Genomic DNA, 21,018 nt, shown 5'->3' with positions numbered 1-21,018 from the left:
ACATTTTCCCCGTGTTTTATCGATTCAGTGATAAACGGGGAAAGAAGCTGAACCCCGTTTCGAATTCGTGGAAGTCAGCCAGAAGATAATATCTGCGCGTGCGCATTACACGCCCAGCGTGAGTCGTAAGATCTTTGATATTTTATCAGATGGAGTTTCCCGAGTGAAAGGAATAAAGGAGAACGCCCACTCGAACTTCTCCGGAACTTCTATCTATCCTCCTGTACGATCATTTTTTTTTTTTTTTCTTCTAAATAATATTTCAATATATTTTTTTTCTTTTTTTTTTTCGCTAATCAAATATTAATCAAACAATGGCGTCGTTTCTTATCCAATTAATTACTCGATAAGATTTTTAATATTAATTTGTTTGTATCTATGCGTAAATTGCAGAATTCCTAAATCGTTGTTTTATTTGGTGGAATGAAGTTATGCAATTTTTGAAAAGAGTTTTACGATCATTCGTAGTTAGCAGGTGGGCGAGTTGAACAATGTCGTACCTTGATATCTCAAATTGTATCGGATGAATACTTTAAACCGATACAAATGGAATACTTTACGATTCTCTTATCACACGAAACTGACACCATATCTGATGTGGTAGTTTAAATAACGCGTGAGACTCCGATCCTACTAAATATCAAATTTATCGGATCGAAATTCTCTTGTCTTTCGTATCCTCTTTTTACGTATCGTTTATCTCTAATAGAACAAAATTTATTTTACAATTTAAACATAAATTTGTATTATTTAAACATAATCTTATTTATAATAAAAAAAATTTAATTGAAATAATGAATAATATCATATACTGATTTAATATATACAACAATACAATATATTTTTCTAAGGTAAATATAAATCATTAAAATTAATTTATTTTTGTGTGTGCACAAATTTGAAATTCAAAATAAAATATTGGAAATTTACTCTGTCGCATTGAATAAAATCAGTTATTTTATCAAATATTTTTAATCAATGAAACAACAAAAGATATATCATTATTTTAAATTAAATATACACATAAATAATTTGATACCGTTATTACAATATTATTAACAATAATTCAAATTATAATTCGGTAAAATTTAATATTCCAAATAAAATACTGAAGATTTATCCTGTCGTGTTGATTAAATACGATTTAATTGATTTAGCGAATTATTTTATCCGTGACACATCGAAACACTCGAGACGTCACCATAATCATTTAATTTAATAGCAAACGTCCGATTGCACTGTCGAATAGGAACGACCAATCGTAAATTTATCCGAGTATTCCGTCGACGTTGAATCGAACGACGACCGAATTCCTATGTCGAAGAGAAACGACGAGAGAATTTCAAATGCATTGGATCTAACGTCGTCCTCGAGGATGCTGGACGTTTCTCCTCCACCTTTTCCACCACCTCCTTTTCCTCCACCTCCTTTACTTCCTTCTCATCTACACCTCTTACTATTCCAACTTATACACACACACATACACACACACATACACACATATATATAAAGCTTTCCAATTTCGAGTGACAATGAGTAACAACAATGGAAATTCGATTTATTTTTATTGGTTTTTTTTTAATACGTCCTTGAGCGTTGGAATAATTTTTTATGCTTTCCAATCGAAGTGGTGTTTACGATCACGTCGTTAAGTGGATCAAAGTCGAACGATTCATCCACGATATACGAACTCGTACATAAATCAATTTTCCCATTCCCTCTATCTTTTTTCTCTCTCTCTTTCTTTCTATCTATCTATCTATCTATCTGTCTCTTGCTCTCTTTCGTTATGTATTTATTTATCTTTCTTTAGTTTCATTCAATGAATCTTACCAGACAAAGAGAGCACGTCGTCGTCTGGTTCTCGTAACGAGAAATGATTTACGATGGGCCTTGGAATACATACACATCCGTCCCGATGCGTCCTGCCATTAATTAAAGACATGAACAAGTTTTTTTTTATCGGAATGTAGTAAGGAAGGTAAAAAAAAAAAAGGAAAGAAAAAAATACTAGATGTATTTATTTTTTCATCGGGTGTCGGATCATTTGAAAAAAAATTTAATTTCGTAGAAATTCGAACTGTTTTCTTTTTTGGGGGTTGGGAATTATTTACGAGATTCTATTATTTTATTCAAATAATTTTTTAATGTTACTTACACGTTGATTACAATTTATGGCGAAGGCAAAATATAGTATTTTTTATTAAACGTTTGATTTATTTTAGAAATAAAGTTATTTTTATTTCTTTAAAATTCAAGATTCCATAATCTTACTTCAAAGATCTTTTTTCCTTTTTTTAAATTTCTTTTCTCATATTTTTTTTCTTGTTACCATGTTTTGTAGATTGAAGGAAAGTGGTATTCCTTGTTGATTCTTTCAATCTTCGTCAAACTTTATTCGATTCTTTAGTTTTATTTTCTTCTACTACTACTACTACTACTACTTTTTCTTCTACTTCTTCTTCTTCTTTTTTTTCTCCTCACCTTTTCTTCGTTTTAAAACACGATAATTTATTCCTTCTTAGAGAAATCATTTCTTCTCACGCGACAGCACCACTGGCAACAGCAAACCAACAGCAGCCAGTTACGAGTAAGATCGAGGTAGAAGAAATTGCTGGAAGCTCATCCTCCCTTCCTCCCTTTCTTTCTTTCTTTCTTTCTTTCTTTATACTATCTCTCATCCTCTTCCTATTCCTTCTCTCGGTACGATGAGAAAGCAACCGGTCGTCGTATTAGATTTCAACGTCTCACGGTAAATCGTATACTCGATTTTATTTCGATCTTTTACCTTTTTCCCTTTTCCCTTTTTGGATTATCCTCCCTTAAGCCTTTCTCTCTCTTTCTCTCTCTCTCTCTTTTACAATTAGTTAGAGTAGCATTCCTAAATACAACGTGTGGCTAACTCTTAACGTTCTTTGAAGTTTCCTTCACCTCTGGCAAATTCTCAGCTGAAAGGATATCGGACTACTTCTTCTTACTTTTTTTATCTACTTCAGCTAACCGGAAAGACTAATTCATACTTTTCTAGGATCACCTAGACAACCCCCAGGATAGACGATTAACTTCATCAACTTACCAGGAATTACTATTAAAATATTTTTATAGATTATTTGATGAGTGCATCCGTTTAACTGGTTCTAATGTTTGTGTTAGTCATTAAATGATTTTAATAATTTTAACTACACGAATGTACAATAATTCAACTCCTGACTCGCGTTTGACAATCAATTATTGAAAATGAGCTATTAAAAAATTGTTAAATTCAACTTTAGATTCATTTTTAAATGTCCAGATTGCAATAAATATTAGTTTCAGCATTTACAAGATTTTAATGATTTAATCAACAAAAATTTCTAACAATTCATCCCTTAATTTATCTGACAATCAACTATCAAAGAATTGGTTAAACATAATTTCAACTGCATCCATTAAATTGGTTGCAATAAATGTTTGTATCACCAATTAGAAGATTCGTGTAATTTGAAGAGCACGAATTTACAACAATTCAACCCTCTGCTTCTCGAGTATTATAGTCTGACAATCAACAGCTTGCTAGCTTGCTATACTGACACTTCCTTCAGGCACTGTTCGTTCTCAAAAGTGATTACTCGAGATTAGCGTGCGCTTACGACAGCTCGAAACCATTCGTGCATTGTGTTCTCACAGTCGTCATTAAGGCCGTCGCGTTTTGATGCGAAAAGCAAAGGAAAATATAGTATTCAAAATACATCTCACATAAGATACTTTAACCAACGTGTTGAGAACTTTGAGTTTATTACGTGTACCATTTAAGTTAATTGCAGGTACAAGCATACAAAGCTAAGAATTCTTTAACATATTTCATACCATTCTACACTACTTAACGCCCATAATATTTTTTTCCTTTTACATTTTATATTCTTCTTGTTTTAAATCGAATATAATAATGATGTAAAAATGATAGAAATTAGATAAATATCTGTATAACTTATGTTAGGTATTTTAAATATTTTTTTCTTTTACTTCGAATTATCTCACCGTTTTTCCAATATATTTTTTGTTTCAATTATTTTCTTTACACAATAGAATGTAATATCTAATTAAAAAATTACTAATAAATCGTGGTTAGAGAAAAGGATCATAATTTCCAATAGAATTTAGCCTTCGGTGTATTCGGAGTGCCGTTTTTTTCTTTTTTTTTTTTCATAACTTTCCGTTCTATCACTGGCACATTTTTTTCCCCTTTTTGTTTTCTAAATCGCGTTCGCGCGCGTGCACGCGATCTGTGCACGCGAATGCATCCGTGCTGGACATTTGCGAGTGTAATAAAAGTGTCTGAGTTCGTGACCGTGGGCGGGGTTCATTAGTTAATTAAACAAACCGAGAGGGGTAACACCGTTCACGCGATTTCAAATCGATCCTTTCCCTTTCATTTTCACCTTTAACGTGTATAATACAAGTTTTAAAGGGCAACTACCTGCCAACCATGAAATCTTATAATGGTCTTTTTTTTCTTCTTCTTTATTTTTTGTATTTTTCTTTTCATCACACAATACATTAACAATAGTCGTATCCCATTAATTTTTAATCGATCGATTAAAAGATATATATCGATTCGATTAAACGAATCGGAAAGAAACAGGAAATTTATCATTTAATCGAGATCGCGTCCAATCGAATTTATTAACACGTTGACGTGATCTTGATTTATATACAGGATGTCCTAAAAAATTTAATTTACGAAAAATTTATTACCGAGAAAATCAAAACAATTATTTATTAGTTTAACTGATTGTAAGTTATGATATTATTTTTCTTTTAGTATTTTAATTTGCAGTTAACGTGTTGGTGAACAAAAATTATGGATTTATGCAACATAAACTACAAATGCTTGGTAAAAGATAGATTTATGATTTTTCGATTCGCGTTGTAGTAAGCGACTTTTTGGGGCAAAATGTATATGTGTGTGCGTGGTACTGTTTGTGACAAAGCAACGATTCGATTGGCATTGATGTAAAAAAATCAAAAAAAAAAAAAAAAAAAAAAAAAAAAAAATCACGATAGAGACTAGTATCGGCAAATTGGCACAGTAATTGCAACATATCGCTTGGCTACGAGTATCCAACTTTCATTGTCATCGTTGCTTGTGTCTCTCGCACGTAAAAAAAAAAAAAATGTTTGCCAATTAAACACACGATGGGGAATTATTGCTTGCGAATGAAACTTTGAAAGAATAAAAAGAATAAAAAAAGGAAGCGGACGAAAAAATGGTTTTGTCAGCAATTTCTTTTTTTTTTTTCTTTTTTCATGTTTTTGCGTTTGATTGACGTTCTACATTCTGAAACCTTTTTGCATTCTAATATTACGTACCAATATTTTATGACGCGAATTTTTTGAAATCAATCGTATTTTGTTGTCACTTGGTGTCGTTGTTTCAAGCTCGTTCAATGAACGTTATCGTTACGAAGTTAATAAATCATTAATAAGTGCCCACGTTTTTAACTTTATGCATCTATGCAAAACAAAGTTCTAAGTCCAACGAACGGAAAAGGTTCAACGTACTCTCGCAATCGTGAAATACATATATTTCGCGATGAACACCTCGTACTTAATGACTCTTCTTTGCACCTGTTGCAATTGCATACGTAATCACCGATAGGTACACGATAATAAAACGACGATAAGATCTATTCTTTTACGAATTTAAAAGTACCTTAACCATACATTAGCATCAAATTATTTGATTTCATTCGAAAATTCGAATATTCGCGTAAACATTCTACAATTTTATTTCGATCAAATTATTTTACAAAATATATTTACAATTTATAGAATAATTCTAAGCTTTTTAAATTTGTTCTATAATTGCGATAAAAATAAAATAAGTTAAATAAAAATATAAAATATACAAACTGTTTTATAATATAATTCAATTTAAAAATGATTATAAAAGATGCATAAAACAATGATACAAAAAATTCATACAAACTCGTATCGGATTTGATCTTGTTTCGAAGTTATATATTCAAAAACAGATATTGTGTACGTGACACGAGTGGTGACCGTGATTTATTAGTTTTATTCTTGCAATATCAACTTTTTTATGCTTCTATCAAAATATCGTTCAGAAAGGATCGGAAAAGAACAATAAAGGGAAGAAGCATAGAAGCGTTAAGTTTGAAAATACACGGCGAACGTGAATGAATCCAGGATGTGTGTGTGTGTGTGTGTGTGTGTGTGTGTGTGTGTGTGTGTGTGTGTGTGTGTGTGTGAGATAGAAAAAAAATGGTTGGCTTTTCTTTAGATACTCTAGTGTTTTCGAGTACACTCGAGGAGATGCAAACGCGTTCGATTATTCAATTCGCATTGTTTAGTTTACGCTCGAACTTTAACTCAAATACACTTTAATACGCTCGAGGCCTCTTTTAACGTAGAGACGTAAAACAGCAAACGGCGTGAGAGGGTGGGTGGGTGGCTGGGTGTTCTCGATAAATAATCGTTGCTTCCGCATCGTCAATCAAACAAACTCGGAACGATGACAATTTTTTTCTATTATCTATACGATAAAAAAAAGAAAGAAAAAAAGAAAACAAAAGTAACTCCTATGCAAACACAATTCTCAACTTTTTGACAATCCTTGATTTTTTTTCTTTTTTCCCTCCGAACAAAATTTTTACCGACAATGGGATTTCGCAAGGGTTGGTAGCGAGGTTTCGATGAACAAACGCTAACGAACGCTATTTTTTTTTGTAACTACAATTCGGCAAAACTTTTATCAAACAAAAATCTGTACTTTTTCACTGATTTTTCTTTTCGTTCTTTTTTTCGAAATAAATTTTTTACCGACAATGGGGTGTAGTGGGGGTGGGGCTGGGGGTTTTCGAGTGCGTCAGAGTTTGCAAATCGGTCAAAACTTGAATATCTTTTTACATAATTGTTCGTCGAAAAACATCAGAGACGAGAATAATAATGATGACATTGTGTATGAGAAAAAAAAATATATATATTATAAAATACTTTTTTCGAAAGACTTCGTAAAATTTATTCCACGAGAGACTCACGAGATGCAATTGCAAGTAAGTCTAAAAACAGCGAGGTCGTACGAGATATATAAGCTCGCTAAGGATTTTTCTTTTCCTTATGGCAAAACGCGAGAAATCCGATTTGGAATGATCGACGATAAAAGAAACGCACGCACGTGATTCGTTCGAATATTATTTCTTTCTCCATCGTTTTTTTTTCCTTCTTTTTTTTTATTTTTTTTTAATTCTCTTTCTGGAAACTCGGTTGCGGTCAAATGTACAGTTCGATCGTTTCAATTTCGATAATAATCGAATTGAAATCGTTAAAACAAGTTACGAACAAGCGTGTTGCAGATATTTTTCCCCGATCATGCAAAATCGCTGAATTTTAATATACATCGCGTAACGAGGTCATCTTTTTCTTTTTTCCTTCTTATTTTCTTTTTTTATCAAACGTTGCACAAATCGATGCACGTAATTGTGGCATTATTAAACGCATCATTGATTATATGATTTAACTATGGGTAAATAATAATATTCTAAGAACTTTGACGATACGAAAAGATAAGAAATGTATGAATTCTGGTATTGACTCATCATAAATCAAATTTATCGTTTTGAGATTTGTGTTCAATAAGAAAATACGAAAAATTGTAGAAGAAAATGTTAAAAGGAAAAAAAACGTAATCAGAATTGGCGACTTTTACGATAATGTGCGACTCCGGTTCGATTAATGTGGGTTATTCTAGCTTATCGAAGCAATGCTTTTGCATTCGCATAATCGCGAAGAAAGACAAAAAGAAGAACGAGAAGTAAGAGTAAGAGAGAAAGAGAGAGAAGGGTGAATGAACTTAGAATTGCGATCGAAACTTCTAAGTTTGTGTATAGAGTTTCGTTACTAATGTGAAAATTTGAGAAACAATTCGTGGTCTTCGAATGATATGCACGAGTGGTCGCGGTTAATAGTACCGTGAACGGTCTCATCTTTTCACGATTCACTTGAATCTTTCGATGATTGGCCTTGAAAGAAAAGAGTCTCGTCACGTAAGTAGATAGAACGATGGAGATAAATATCAACGTTCTTTGTTGGCAAGCTTACGAACGAACGTGTTCTTACAAAGAAATATGTAAATGTTATGAAGATTTTAACTACTTGTGGTTTGTCCAAATTTTGGTATCTTACATTTAAAAAAAAAAAAAATATAATTTTTCTTACGTTTAGAATTAATCCAAAAATAATTCTAAAAAGATATTCGTTAAATGATCTTTTAATTTTCTTTTCAATTATCTCTAAAATATCTGATTGCGAGAGATTATTTGTAATATAAAAATGTTTTTTTTTTTTTTTTTTTTTTTATTAACTCCATACATCTCTTAACAATTTATCCATAGACATTTGTTATATAAGTGAAAACAGATAGCACGTGGACGGTTTTTCCAATGAGATAGGGTCGCTATTGTCATTTATTTCGGTTAGATTTAATTTTTTACTAGGTCTCCTGGGTAGATTCTTTTGAGCCTTCTAGGGATATATTGGTTATTGTTGGCTAGCGGGTTTATGTACGTATCCATTATTCTTTTGTATATAAAAATAGAACTTGACACAGTCTAAAGTTCACCTTACTTAACTGGATTGTTGAAGTCAGATAGAACAAATCTAACGAAATAAGAGTAGAAATGAAAGAAAAGTTACAATAGTACGAGTGTAAATATAAAGTTCAAAGTTTCGATGATACTAAAAGGATTTATTAGGATTTATTAGGATTCTTCGTATTATTCAGTCGATTCGTTTAGATAACGAACGAATTATTCGATACGCGTATCTTGCTGGCTGCTGAAGGCAGCATCCTTCGTAATTCGTCGAATCGCCACTGGCGCCCACACTTCAATCAATACAAATTTTCTGCACCATAAGAGAAACTTTCGTGGTTGTTAATATTACGATCTGTGTATCCATGTATTTCCTAAATGCAATTTGTTCTTCAAATCCCATAAGATTATTCAATAATTTTCTATTATTCTATACAAAATAATATAAAAGGAATACTTAAATAATTTTTTACATAAAATACTGATTAATATTTCAGTGTTAATATTATGTGTATCTACATTCAAATAGTTTAAAGATGCAATATCTTTCTTTCGGATCTTAACCATTTTCCAATATTCTACACAAAAATATAAAAGGAGAATACTTAAATAATTATTTACATAAAATACTGATTAATATTTCAGTGTTAATATTATGCGTATCTACATTCAACTAGTTTAAAAATGCAATCTTTCTTTCGAATCTTAACTATTTTCCAATATTCTACAAAAAATTATAAAAGGAGAATACTTAAATAATGATTTACATAAAATACTGTGATCAATATTTCAGTATTAATATTACAAGTATCTACAAATCCAAATGGTTTACAAACGCAATCCTTTTTTGTTTTTAAATCCCAACAATTTTTCAATATTCTACACAAATTTATACGTAATATCTGCATCGAAGTATTTCCCAATTGGAAAATCTTGTTATCAGATCCGAACAACTGTTTCATAATTTAAAAATTAAAAACCTCTGAAATATATCTCGGCGTATAGTGATTAACAAAAGACCTTCGAGTATAATTTGCAGAAAATCGGTTATTAATCGGTCGAACGATCCAGCAGAGTTGAGGATAGAAACGATCCACACATTGGTGGTGGTAGTTGATAATAAACAGGCATATAGGGCTTGCACAAGTGTATTCGCGCGTGCACATCGGCTTCGAGAGTATACTCGTATACCAACTTACACGACTACGTTCAAGAGAGAGAGAGAGAGAGAGCGAGAGACAGACAGAGAACAGAGAAAAAAAATGAGATAGAGAGATCGTAAGGATGTGTGGAAGCGTTCGTTCACACAAACAATATAGAATTGCACCAATACGCAAGCGCAAAGGCGCGTCCGCGTGGAAAACTCTGGGCAGGAGGCGAGAGTGTTCACCTTAAGGCCTTCAGTTGAACGTTGTCACGCGCACCGTGCGTATCTTCCACGGGTTTCAAAAGGTTCTTCTTCTATCCATTATTTTCTTCCAATCTTATCGATCATCTATCTTCCGATCCCCTCCCATCTTCTTACCCGACAATAATTTTATTTCTTATTTTTCTTCTTCTTTCTTTTTTTTTCTTTTTTTTTTCTTTTTTTTCTTTTCATATATTCGCGAGTCCCATATGAACATATTTTTTTTCCAAATTTTTATTTGCACCAAGCAAACACACATTTTGTTTCTCTTGCACGTGCTTGGATACAAAATGGCTGGGATAGAAACAAAAGTTTAGGTAACATTTATTTGTAACTTGTATCCTTATGGTGTATGTGTCGTGTTTATGGTGTAAAATTGTTAATACGTGTTTTGAAGATGTTAATCAATAGCAACAGTGGTAGTATTTTGAGAGGATCCTTTTCCGTTTCTTACGACTCGAGGATGCTCACGAATTTTGGTAGCAACGACAGCATACTCGGATTTTTCACTGTTAAAGGTAACAACACACACACACACACACACACACATGTTTCCTGTTTAATAATTATAATAATATATCTATAAATAAATATACTTTTGTCCTTCGAGTTTCGTATATACTTCGTGCAAATCGAAAATACACAAATCTCACTTGCGTGCTCGAATTTGTGTTATCAGTTGTAAACCGTCTTGAATTTCTTACCCCACCCCCTTCCCCTTCCCCCGACCATCATTCTACTCTCCTAGTCTTCTTTTATAATGAAGAAAAATGTCTATCGTAATCACGAGGATTCTCGTTTTGACAGATAAATGATTAACTTCATCGACAAATCCCGTGAACGGTTGTTATTCATAACACGGATGACATTTTTGTCGAGGGGAATCGTAAAACAAAATCTTGTCGTATTTTTTTTTTATTGTTTTTCCACAGGATAGATATTGTTCGTTATTGTTAAAATAAGAGGATAACCATATATTATATTTCTCGTTTTTATTATTTTATACGAAATAAATATTAATAATTAATCGTCGTTGAGAGATATCGTTGAGAAAACAAAAGACGAGTCTTACTTTACCTCCGGAGGTTTCCTCCATAAATTATAATTCGTAAAACGTTGTAATTTTAACACACTTTAAATAACATTTTCTCGGAAAAACGTCAATCTTCTTTACCATTTATGTGAAAAAAAGAAAAGAATATTTACCGATTCGTTCTTCGAAGATAAAATGAAAAAAAAAATAAAAAATAGGAAAAGATTTTCCTGGTAACACGAAATTCTTGTTTTGCTTGGCAACGATAAATAATCTTCCGCGAACAATGATCGTTGTTTTGTTTCATGAAAATTGACTGCTTATTCGTAATAATAATTAAGCATATATAAATGTATTACACGCACATTATCCACACCCATACACGTACTACACGTCGTACACGTACACCTATGCGTAAACGTGCTGCGTGGTTAAATTTTATGTTAGAATTTTGAAGATAGGCTTCGTACAGTTCCCCTATTTTCTAAACATGATTCTTTCACTCGTGGTAAGATATTCTTTCTACATCATCGGCGACGAATACGTCAGATCGATGTTACGCGAGCCGTAAGGATATTTCTACCATTCGGAAGCCATGACTCACGTGGCCCAACACACTCGCTTTTGTGTGAAGAAAGCAACCCATCCTCCGTACGGAATACGAAGGAAGACGAGGAGAGGTGGAGAAGAGGGGAGGAGTATATATGTAAAAAAGTTTTACTTCTTATTTCCACGGTTACTTGCGTGCACCGACAGACTACCATCGACGACGTCATCGGTTGTACTTTCGAATGCTTTCGGGTTAAAAAACGATGACGTTATTTCGTGGCAAAAACGTTACGTTGTATTAACGGTAAACTTCTTTAACAATATATTCCAACTTTCTTTTGTTTTTTTTCTTAAATTTAATTTAATTTAATTTACACATTTACGTTTGATCGTTCAGAAAAATTCTTATCGATTCGCGCGTAGAAAAATTGAGATATATTTTTCATTATCTAAAATATAATTAATATATGTGAAATATATAAATTTGTAAATAAAAAAATTATCCAATGATAAAATACTTCTTTTGTAAATTAAATAATACATTTTAATTAAAAATAAATCAATTATAATAATATATATATATTGATATATAAATTATTTTTCGTTATAGAAATGTTTGCGCTATTGAAATTAATACGTAACAATAAATAAAACAAAAGAGAACTCGGCTCGTTAACGTTATCACCATAAAGTTGTGTCCTGGAAAGTGCAACGAGCGGGCGGCCATCGCGTTCTACTCTACTTCCGGTTTCCATTTCATTCATAATACATCACACACAACACGCGTCCGCGCGAAACACACACACACTCATAGATATTACATGTGTCCTATTATTCGTACTTTGACTTGGAGATATCCAAGTATGTATTTAGTCATTTCTTCTTCTATTTACTATACTCGTTTACTATAAATACTTAAACACGAATCGTACTTACTTTCGATCGTATATTATTATTGGACGTTAACTCGTAGCGAAGATCACCGTGCACCCGGATATTCAATTATTTTCACTCGGCGTAGCAGGATACGGCCCTGCGATGCAACTACCAACGTGCATGAACTTTGTAACGTTGGTTGTAACTCCGATTGTTTATTAAAAAGAACAACAGAAAGGACAACATCATACTTGGAAATTGATTTCTGTGTATGTGTCCAATATAATCTATTTAAAATTTTACGTACACATTTTCGTTTAGTTATATTTCATTTTAATTTAATAATTTTTGATCGTTATATGTTACCTGTTCTCAAATGTCTTTAACTAAAAGTGTATCGTATGCATTATATATATATATATATATATATATATTTATTCTTTTTCATTGGAACTTTGTTGTCCGTATGAACATCGTTAACATTCCACATGACTCTCGTCATCTTGCACGAAGAATCAAGTATCGCCGACGTGACAGAAATGATATTTTCCAAAGTATACCACGAATTCGTTTACCAGAATTGTCTTCGTACGAATGATCAAAGTATAATACGAGATAGAAAATTGATCCTCCTTATTGCCAACTGAAAAACTTTTAAAACTTTATTACACCGTCTTACTTAACTAAGTTTCCTATGTGTTGGTGTCTTTCTATATTATTTTCCATATCATGGTTAGTAAAACGAGTTTAGTCGGATAAAGGGAAGTAAATCGTATTAAGTTATGTTCTAAACTGAAAGCCCATTGAAGTTTTACTTTCCTCTTCTTCGTTGTCATAGACTAGGAAGACGTTGAAAAAATGGTGCATGAAATATTCTAGGAAAGAAAGAGATAGAAATGAAGGAACGAGTTGGAGTAAGCTAACAGTATCGTCATCGAAACCCACACACACGTTGTGGCCCCGTTGGTTGTTCTCTCGAACTCGATGGAATGTAACGCCCTCGCATGGTTTACATGCAGAATGAGCTTAATTTTGTTTTTCATGGAAGTAGCATCGTTGCAACTTCTTTTTCCCCCTCTCACAAACATAACATTCATATATTTTTTATTACATTGTTTAAAATAAACTTCATTATCTAATACACCAATCGATGAAATCGGTTTATTCATCTCCGTAAAAGTTAACATTGATATTTTTATCCGATAATTGTTCTAAAATAAATTTCATTATTTATTAGACGTAACGATTGTTTCGAATATTCACGGTCGAGGTAGTTAAGCAAACAGTTGAATAGTTTGTTAGTACAATACCTTGTTGGTGTGTTATCGAGGTTGATGCTCGTTTCATCCACGAGCACGTGCTAATTTCGTTAATTATCCTAACGAACTCTACGGGTTCGTGTTATCACGTGCGATTAACGATCCGCGATAATTACTACGGTACAAGGCGCATCTAGCACCCATGCTTTCAGTTTGTTCACTAGTTTACTTTTGATAATTTGGATACAATGTTGTTATTCAAAGTTCCACTGCAAAAATTCGACCATATTGAAATAATAATAATAGTAAATGCAATAAATGCAATTTTAGTTTGTTTTTTCTTCTTTGTTCTTCCTTTTTCTTCCCTTTTTTCTTTGTTTTTTTTTTTTAGCGAATACATCAAAGTTCAATTTACGAGATCATTTTATTCAATGGAATGAAACGTTTCAAACTTTAACTTCCCGGAACGTTTCTCATCGCGTATGCTTCCTCATTTCGACTCATCAATCAATTTGCACACATTTCCGCGGTTTCATAGACCTTCTGTTCTCTGATACAGAAGAGAATATTGCAATTTGGAAAAGAAAAAGGAAAAAGAAATGTTGAAAAAAAAAAAATTGCACGTTGTTTTGCGTTGATCAAATTAAACGTACGATTTGCTTAGAAGTTTTTGCGTATATTTCACAAAGAATGTTGATTAACCAAACGTGTGATTATTGATTACGTAGGAAGATGAAGAATTTCTTTTTCTTCTGTCATTTTCGACCTGCTTATACATAGAAGGTTAAAGAAAATCAGGGGTGTTGGGACATTGTGGGAGTCCTCGTTTAACGGTTGAACGAGCAATCGTTTGTTGAATTCTCGCGAATACCAAAGACGATCGAAGAAATGTCCGGCAATTAGTGTAAAACTGGTTTTCTTCCAAGGGATCGTTCGATAAGTCGGCACAAAGCACCAACATCATCACCAGCAGTAACAGCAGCAGCAGCAGCGAGAATCACAGATCCTCTTACCGGATCCTCCTCTCCCTCCTTCATCTTCATTAAACTCCATTCTATGTTATTGGAACGTTCTTCTACTCTACTTTACTCGGATCCTAACCGATTTGATCCGATTCTAGAATTTTTTCTACTACGTTTTTCCTCACGAACTCTTTCGTAGATTACTCGAGAACCTTCTTTCGTTTGCTGACTCGTCAATATTCTTATCTCTCTCTCTATCATTCATTTATTTTCCCTATCTATATATTAATGTTTTAAGAGAGAAAAAAATCAACAAGTTCATTGCCTATCGTTATCATAATCAACAAAGTATTGAAGTATGCAAACTCCTCGACGATTATTATGAAAGTTTCTAATTTATAAATCATACAAAGTTTCGTTTTATTTTTGAATTGTAGCACGCGCAGTTAATCCAAGATTGTAAACGTTGTTGTTGTTGTTTGATATGAGTCAGATATTTCGTATCAATGAATATATCGATTAGAACGATAATCGATTTATCTCTATTCCAAGTAACCTCGACACGTTCCTCATTTTATATACGTTATATCATTTTTATTGTGGACTATTATTTAAGATAAATATCAGTATGAGCTTGAAACACTTTTAATGACAATATTATTGCTGAGAGACATTTCTCTTGGTCGGGTACGTGCTAACCCCGCACAGTAGCCTCGTCTTTCCACTCTCATTATCTCTGTTACAGAGCATTACCGACTGATTGAGAACAAGCGAACATGTGATCAGGATATCCGATACTTCATTGAGATATCCGATCATGAACCTTTAAATACGCAATTTTATCTCTACCACGTATTTGTTTTTTCCTTTTTCTTTTTTTTTTTCTATCAGTCATTTGATCAAGGCTAACCCAACATACGTAATTGTTTAGAAGATTATTGATTTTGATTTAAATTTGATACCCCGTCTAAATAATTTTTATTTGTCCTTGTTTAGATTCCCAAGATGTCGACTTGGATGCAATACTCGGTGAACTGTGCGCATTGGAACGACGTTGCGACGGCGATATCGCAGCCACTACTCCAGCTCAGGATTCTCAGAGACAGAGTCGTCCCAATAACGGAAGGATCACTGCTACAGATAACACGGACATCGGCAAAAACGAGGGTGGTAAGGGATTTCTTTCATTCGATGTCCGTCGTTATTCGTCCAATAAATTTTGTTCGTGATACCATCCGATTTTGCCAATCGATTGCAACGTCGTCATCCTTGCCGATTTGCGAATAAAAATGGGATTACAAATGATGATTTTTTTTTTTTTTTTTAAAGGTATTCGTACGGATAGTCCAGACAATGACAGCGCATTTTCGGACACCGTTTCGATGTTGTCCAGCGAAAGTTCAGCGAGCAGCAGTGGTTCTGGACACAAACCACCACAAACCGCCATTCATACGGCTTCTCAACAGCAACCGCATCAACATATGGGTTGGTATTCAAATATTTCAGTTTTGATATTTTGTTTTTTTAGGACATTATTGAATGATCGAAAATTTTAATTTTAATTTTTAGATGCCGCGGGAAGAGCAAAAGCTGAGAAAATACGACTTGCACTGGAAAAAATGCGAGAGGCCAGTGTTCAAAAGCTATTCATCAAAGCTTTCACATTAGATGGCAGTGGGAAAAGTCTCCTAGTAGATGAAGGAATGAACGTTGGTCTCGTTACTAGGCTTCTTGCAGATAAAAATCACGTGCCAATGGATCCAAAGTGGGCAGTTGTCGAACACTTGCCAGACCTTTTTATGGGTAATTTAGAAGTCACTGTAACTTGGATTTTGAATAAATTTCAGTTAATTTTTTGGCTAACGATGAATATTTATTGGTTATAGAACGAGTATACGAGGATCACGAGCTATTGGTAGAAAATTTGTTACTTTGGACTAGAGACTCCAAAAACAAATTGCTCTTCGTTGAAAGGCCTGATAAAAATCAACTGTTCTTCACTCCTGAAAGATTCCTGTTAGGTCATTCGGACAGATGTTGCAACGAATACGACGATCATTCTCGTAATATGCTTTTGGAAGAATTTTTCACAAGTATCAACGTTGGCGTTCCTGAGGTAAATATTGGAACTTATCAATTTTTGTGTTAATCTTTTGAAACGTTCCTTAATCAGATTTGTCTTGTTTTTAGGTTGAGGGACCATTGTATTTGAAATCAGACAGTAAAAAAGGTTGGAAAAAGTATCATTTCATACTTCGTGCATCTGGACTTTATTATTGGCCAAAAGAAAAGGCTCGTACTGCGAGAGATCTCGTATGTTTGGCTACATTTGATGTAAATCAAGTTTATTACGGTGTCGGTTGGAAGAAAAAGTATAAGGCACCGACAGATTTTTGTTTCGCTATTAAACACCCGAGATTACAGCAACCAAAATCAACTAAGTTTATCAAATTTTTATGCGCGGAAGATAATGCGTCTTTGGAAAGATGGATGGTTGGGATTAGGCTTGCCAAATACGGTAGACAACTAATGGGTAACTACAGGGTTGTAATGGATGAGATTGCACAGGAAGACCTCGATCTATTGGCACACGCGAGATCATGCTCGGTCAGCTCGATTGCCGTGCCACCTAATCAAACTCAATATAATACTACCAATGACAATGCTAGACAATTCATCGAAAATGCAAGGCACGAGACACAAGCTACGACGAGGCAATACGATAGTCAAAGGCAAAGTTACAATTCGGAACAGAGGCAGAGTTACAATAACGATGGAAGGCTTAGCAGAGCCAGTAGTTCCAGTTCCAGCGGTTGTTTGTCCGATGGAGCACCGAGTAGTTGTGAGGTAATCAAATATTCCTTACGTATTTTGATTTCTTTGATAGAAAGATTATGAATCGAAAACTAATGTATTTGTCCTCTCCTCCCTACCCCATTCCAGGTGGCTTTCGAGTGTGGTGAATTTCCAACGGGAACGATTAAGCGAAAACCTTCCATGAACCCAAAACTTCCTCTAACATCGATAACGAGGCAATTGAAGGAAGTCGGAGAAACGGTACGCGACGAGCCAGATTCTTGTCCGAGCCCAACCAGCTCCGGTTCGGGTACCCTAACCCGAAGACACAGTCGTAGAAGAAGTGGCACTGATTCGGACGGATCAGGTACTTTGAAAAGACATCATAGATCTGGTAATGCAACCCCAGTTAGTCCTGTACCACCTGGAACGCCGGTGAGGGAAAGGGCCAGCCCTATGGGATATGGGAGAACGGAGAGTCAAGAGTCCAAGACACCGACCAGTCCTATACAACCGTGTATGGTGAGTAATTGGAGACGAATATAGTCGTAAACGAGGTTCTATTATCCTTAGAACAGATCAATTCATTACCTTCTATTGTAGATGGATTCTATCACATCTCTGCCACCTCCACCGTCCCCATCGAGAGTCGCCGAAGAAGGGGAATCCGATAGCGAACCATTACCACCACCACCCCCAGAAATGTTTCGTTCGAATCTCTCTCTGGATTCTTTACCACCACCACCAGGACTGGGCGAACTTCCAGTATGCAACACGCCAGAGTTGACTGGTTCTTCGTTGAGTCTTGCTTCCTTACCACCACCACCGAGTCCACTTGTTGGTGAGACCGGTACGATACGTCGCGCGAGACCAAAAACATCGAGTAGTCCGTCGAATTCGATGACTCCCGAAAACACGCCCACGCATACTGCGTCAAGACCATCTAACAGTAGCAATCAAATATATACAAGCATCCCACAAAATACTTCTTCTGCCCTACAAAACAGTCAGAATTATGAAAGCGGCAGTAATGCGACAGGTGCATCAGCAAACTCGTCGGCTTCTCCACACAGTTCCTATCCTGGCTCGAGTGCCAGCACACCGACTTACGCACCAAGTTCGCCGAGTTTCACGTCACCGCCACCCTTCGTCCCACCCCCAGCTTACGGTACACAAACACAACACGTTGGGACGCAAAGTTTGACACGACAGAATTCGAAATCCGAGTCGATTTACGGGAGTAGTCACCAGAGCGGGCACAATACCGTACCTAATCCGATCAGGCCGAATCCGAACATGGACACGGTCAGAAGGAGTGCAATGAAACAGGGTACGAGTCATTACGCTGCCCCGCCCTATCTCGCCGAGTTGAAAGCTGCGTCGAGTCCTCAACCGCAACGTCGAGTGACCATTCAAGAACCACCGACGTCACCCAAGTCAAAAACTGGCACGGGTAAAAAGATCTCGTTCAATTTACCAGCTCAACAAGAGCCCGGTAGTCCAGCGTTACCGCTAAGAAAACCGATGCCACCGAGAAGATCCGATAGTACGCGATTGACGTCCCCTAAAAAATTAGCCGCATCTGATCAAGCACCGCCAGGTGACTTTTTGAAGGATCTCCAACGAGTCATGAGAAAGAAATGGCAGGTTGCACAAAAGTGTAAACTCGACTCGACCACAACTCCGCACGAAGTCTTAGGTTTCCGAGATCCACCACCAGCCGTTGCTGATTACAGAGAAACCAACGTATCCAATTGGGTACAGGAACACTACGGAGTTGACAATCTCTACGAAAATGTCTACACGACGGATCCCCATGCACCCCTCGAATACGCGTCGAGTCCTGCTCGTCAAGCAACCGTCAGATTCGCCGATGAAAATCGTAGCATTAATATCGTCAATGCCATTGCTAGTAAAAGGAGACCACCACCACCTCCACCCAAAAGGGCAGAAACCACGCATTTGACCACGACTAGGGCGATGCACTGACAATAGCAGATAATACAACCTCATCCAGAGAGGCGATGGTATTGCTGCTTGTGCGGCTGGTGGAAGGATTAAAAAAAGGACAAATTTTTGTAGATTCTTCCATCTTTCATTTTTTCATTCGTGGTATCATCCTGCACAACGTTTAACAACGTTCGTTGTTGCTTCGCCTCGCTGAACATAATTTGTTTAATCTAATGGGAAATATTCTTCAAGCTTAGCTTCGTTGGTCCTTGTCAAATACGTTTCACGATAGCAATGTGCTGCCGATAAAGATTTTCTTTTCTCAGAATAACATGACGCTGATTCCAACGACTTGGACGATACGAGCATAATAATTCCTACTTTGATATCGTAAAAATATTTGATGTCAATTATCTCAAAGCGCCAGGATCAAACTAAAGTCCAATTATGACACGCGTTATTTATTCGTTCCAATTTTTCGTGATGTCGTCCTGCTTGATAAACTTTTATGTTTATCCTTTGATACAATTTTTGAAACTAGTTCGGTGGAGCACAAAAAGAAAAAAGAAAAGGAAAAAAAAGGAAAATGCTGATCACTGCCGAAAAACCTCATTTATGAAAAAGAGAATTATAAAAATGATGTCGTGCTTTAAATGCTCCCCCATTTCAAGGTCATTACTTGACACGTAGATGAAACAGTGCTGTACTGTGTTTAACTGCATTTAAACTGCGTTTAAGGATGTGATATACGTAAAATATCAAGCTTGGATCCTGCCTGTTTGCTAAAAGTAAAAAAGAAAAACGAAAAAAAGTAAAAAAGACTATACTCGTATAGTAGAAATAAAAGGAAGAGTCTTAGCCGAAATAATATTTTGCGAGATTCTAATATCTAATGCTAATGTGCATCGTTTCGCTTGATATAAAACAAAAAATATTAGACAAAAAAAAAGGGTTCGGTGTTTAATCTCGCAATTCCGAATCATTTATTATATATGTTTTTTGGTTCTTATATTTTTTGGTTCTTATGTTTCTTATTTTATTTTGATAACCAAGGTGCTTTACAATGCAGTTAGTAAAAGATACTGAAAAAAATAAAAGAAATTAATAACGTGGGAAAATAAATAAAAATTGATAGAACAGTTAGTGCGACGTTGTGTAACGTTGACAGCGCTTAATTAATTAATGAAATCGATTGATTGATTGATTGATTGATTGACAGATAAATGATCCTTTATACATACATAGGTAATATAACGTGTATATAGAAACTAATACATATGTGTGTTTATATTCGATATAATTGACAATGATGCTGTGTATGTTAGGTATACCGTATCCCTTTCGAAATACGTTCTTAATGAATAACGTGGACACGATTGGATTAGGAATAAAATTTTAAACAAATAAAATAAAAGGAAATATAAGCGATTTTTAGATTAGATTTCAATCTTTTTTCTTCTTATTTCTCTCAAATTAAACTGACAAAAACTATTTCGAATTCTCTATTATAATATGTGTGAAAGATGAGAGAGTTCCTTCGAGAATTTCGAAATTCGTATATATATAGATATATATATGTAGTGTATGTTTTTAT

The 21,018-nt window shown here is 34.7% G+C and overlaps 1 protein-coding gene across 7 annotated transcripts in view; it reads left to right on the top strand.

Annotated features, from left to right (window-relative positions):
* Positions 1-20,848, top strand: part of LOC106784640 (amyloid beta A4 precursor protein-binding family B member 1-interacting protein-like) — a 124,703-nt gene extending 103,855 nt beyond the window's left edge. For 5 of the 7 annotated variants that reach the window (XM_014744409.1, XM_014744410.1, XM_014744407.1 and 2 more), the window contains 7 exons: positions 15,675-15,848; positions 16,008-16,163; positions 16,248-16,481; positions 16,565-16,794; positions 16,869-17,525; positions 17,622-17,996; positions 18,078-20,848. In XM_014744409.1, coding sequence (XP_014599895.1) covers positions 15,675-15,848; positions 16,008-16,163; positions 16,248-16,481; positions 16,565-16,794; positions 16,869-17,525; positions 17,622-17,996; positions 18,078-19,463 — 3,212 coding nt within the window. In that variant the 3' untranslated portion in view covers positions 19,464-20,848. Of the gene's footprint in view, positions 1-10,236; positions 10,518-15,674; positions 15,849-16,007; positions 16,164-16,247; positions 16,482-16,564; positions 16,795-16,868; positions 17,526-17,621; positions 17,997-18,077 lie in introns of those variants that run through there. The other 2 variants (XM_014744414.1, XM_014744411.1) reach the window with 2 other exon arrangements.
* The last annotated feature ends 170 nt before the right edge of the window (positions 20,849-21,018 follow it).

Source organism: Polistes canadensis, unplaced genomic scaffold (assembly GCF_001313835.1).
Source record: "Polistes canadensis isolate GaletaPanama2010 unplaced genomic scaffold, ASM131383v1 scaffold_38, whole genome shotgun sequence".
NCBI classification, from domain to species: domain Eukaryota; kingdom Metazoa; phylum Arthropoda; class Insecta; order Hymenoptera; family Vespidae; genus Polistes; species Polistes canadensis.
The sequence above is the reverse complement of the archived record's forward strand: the minus strand, read 5'-3'. Positions and strand labels throughout refer to the sequence as shown.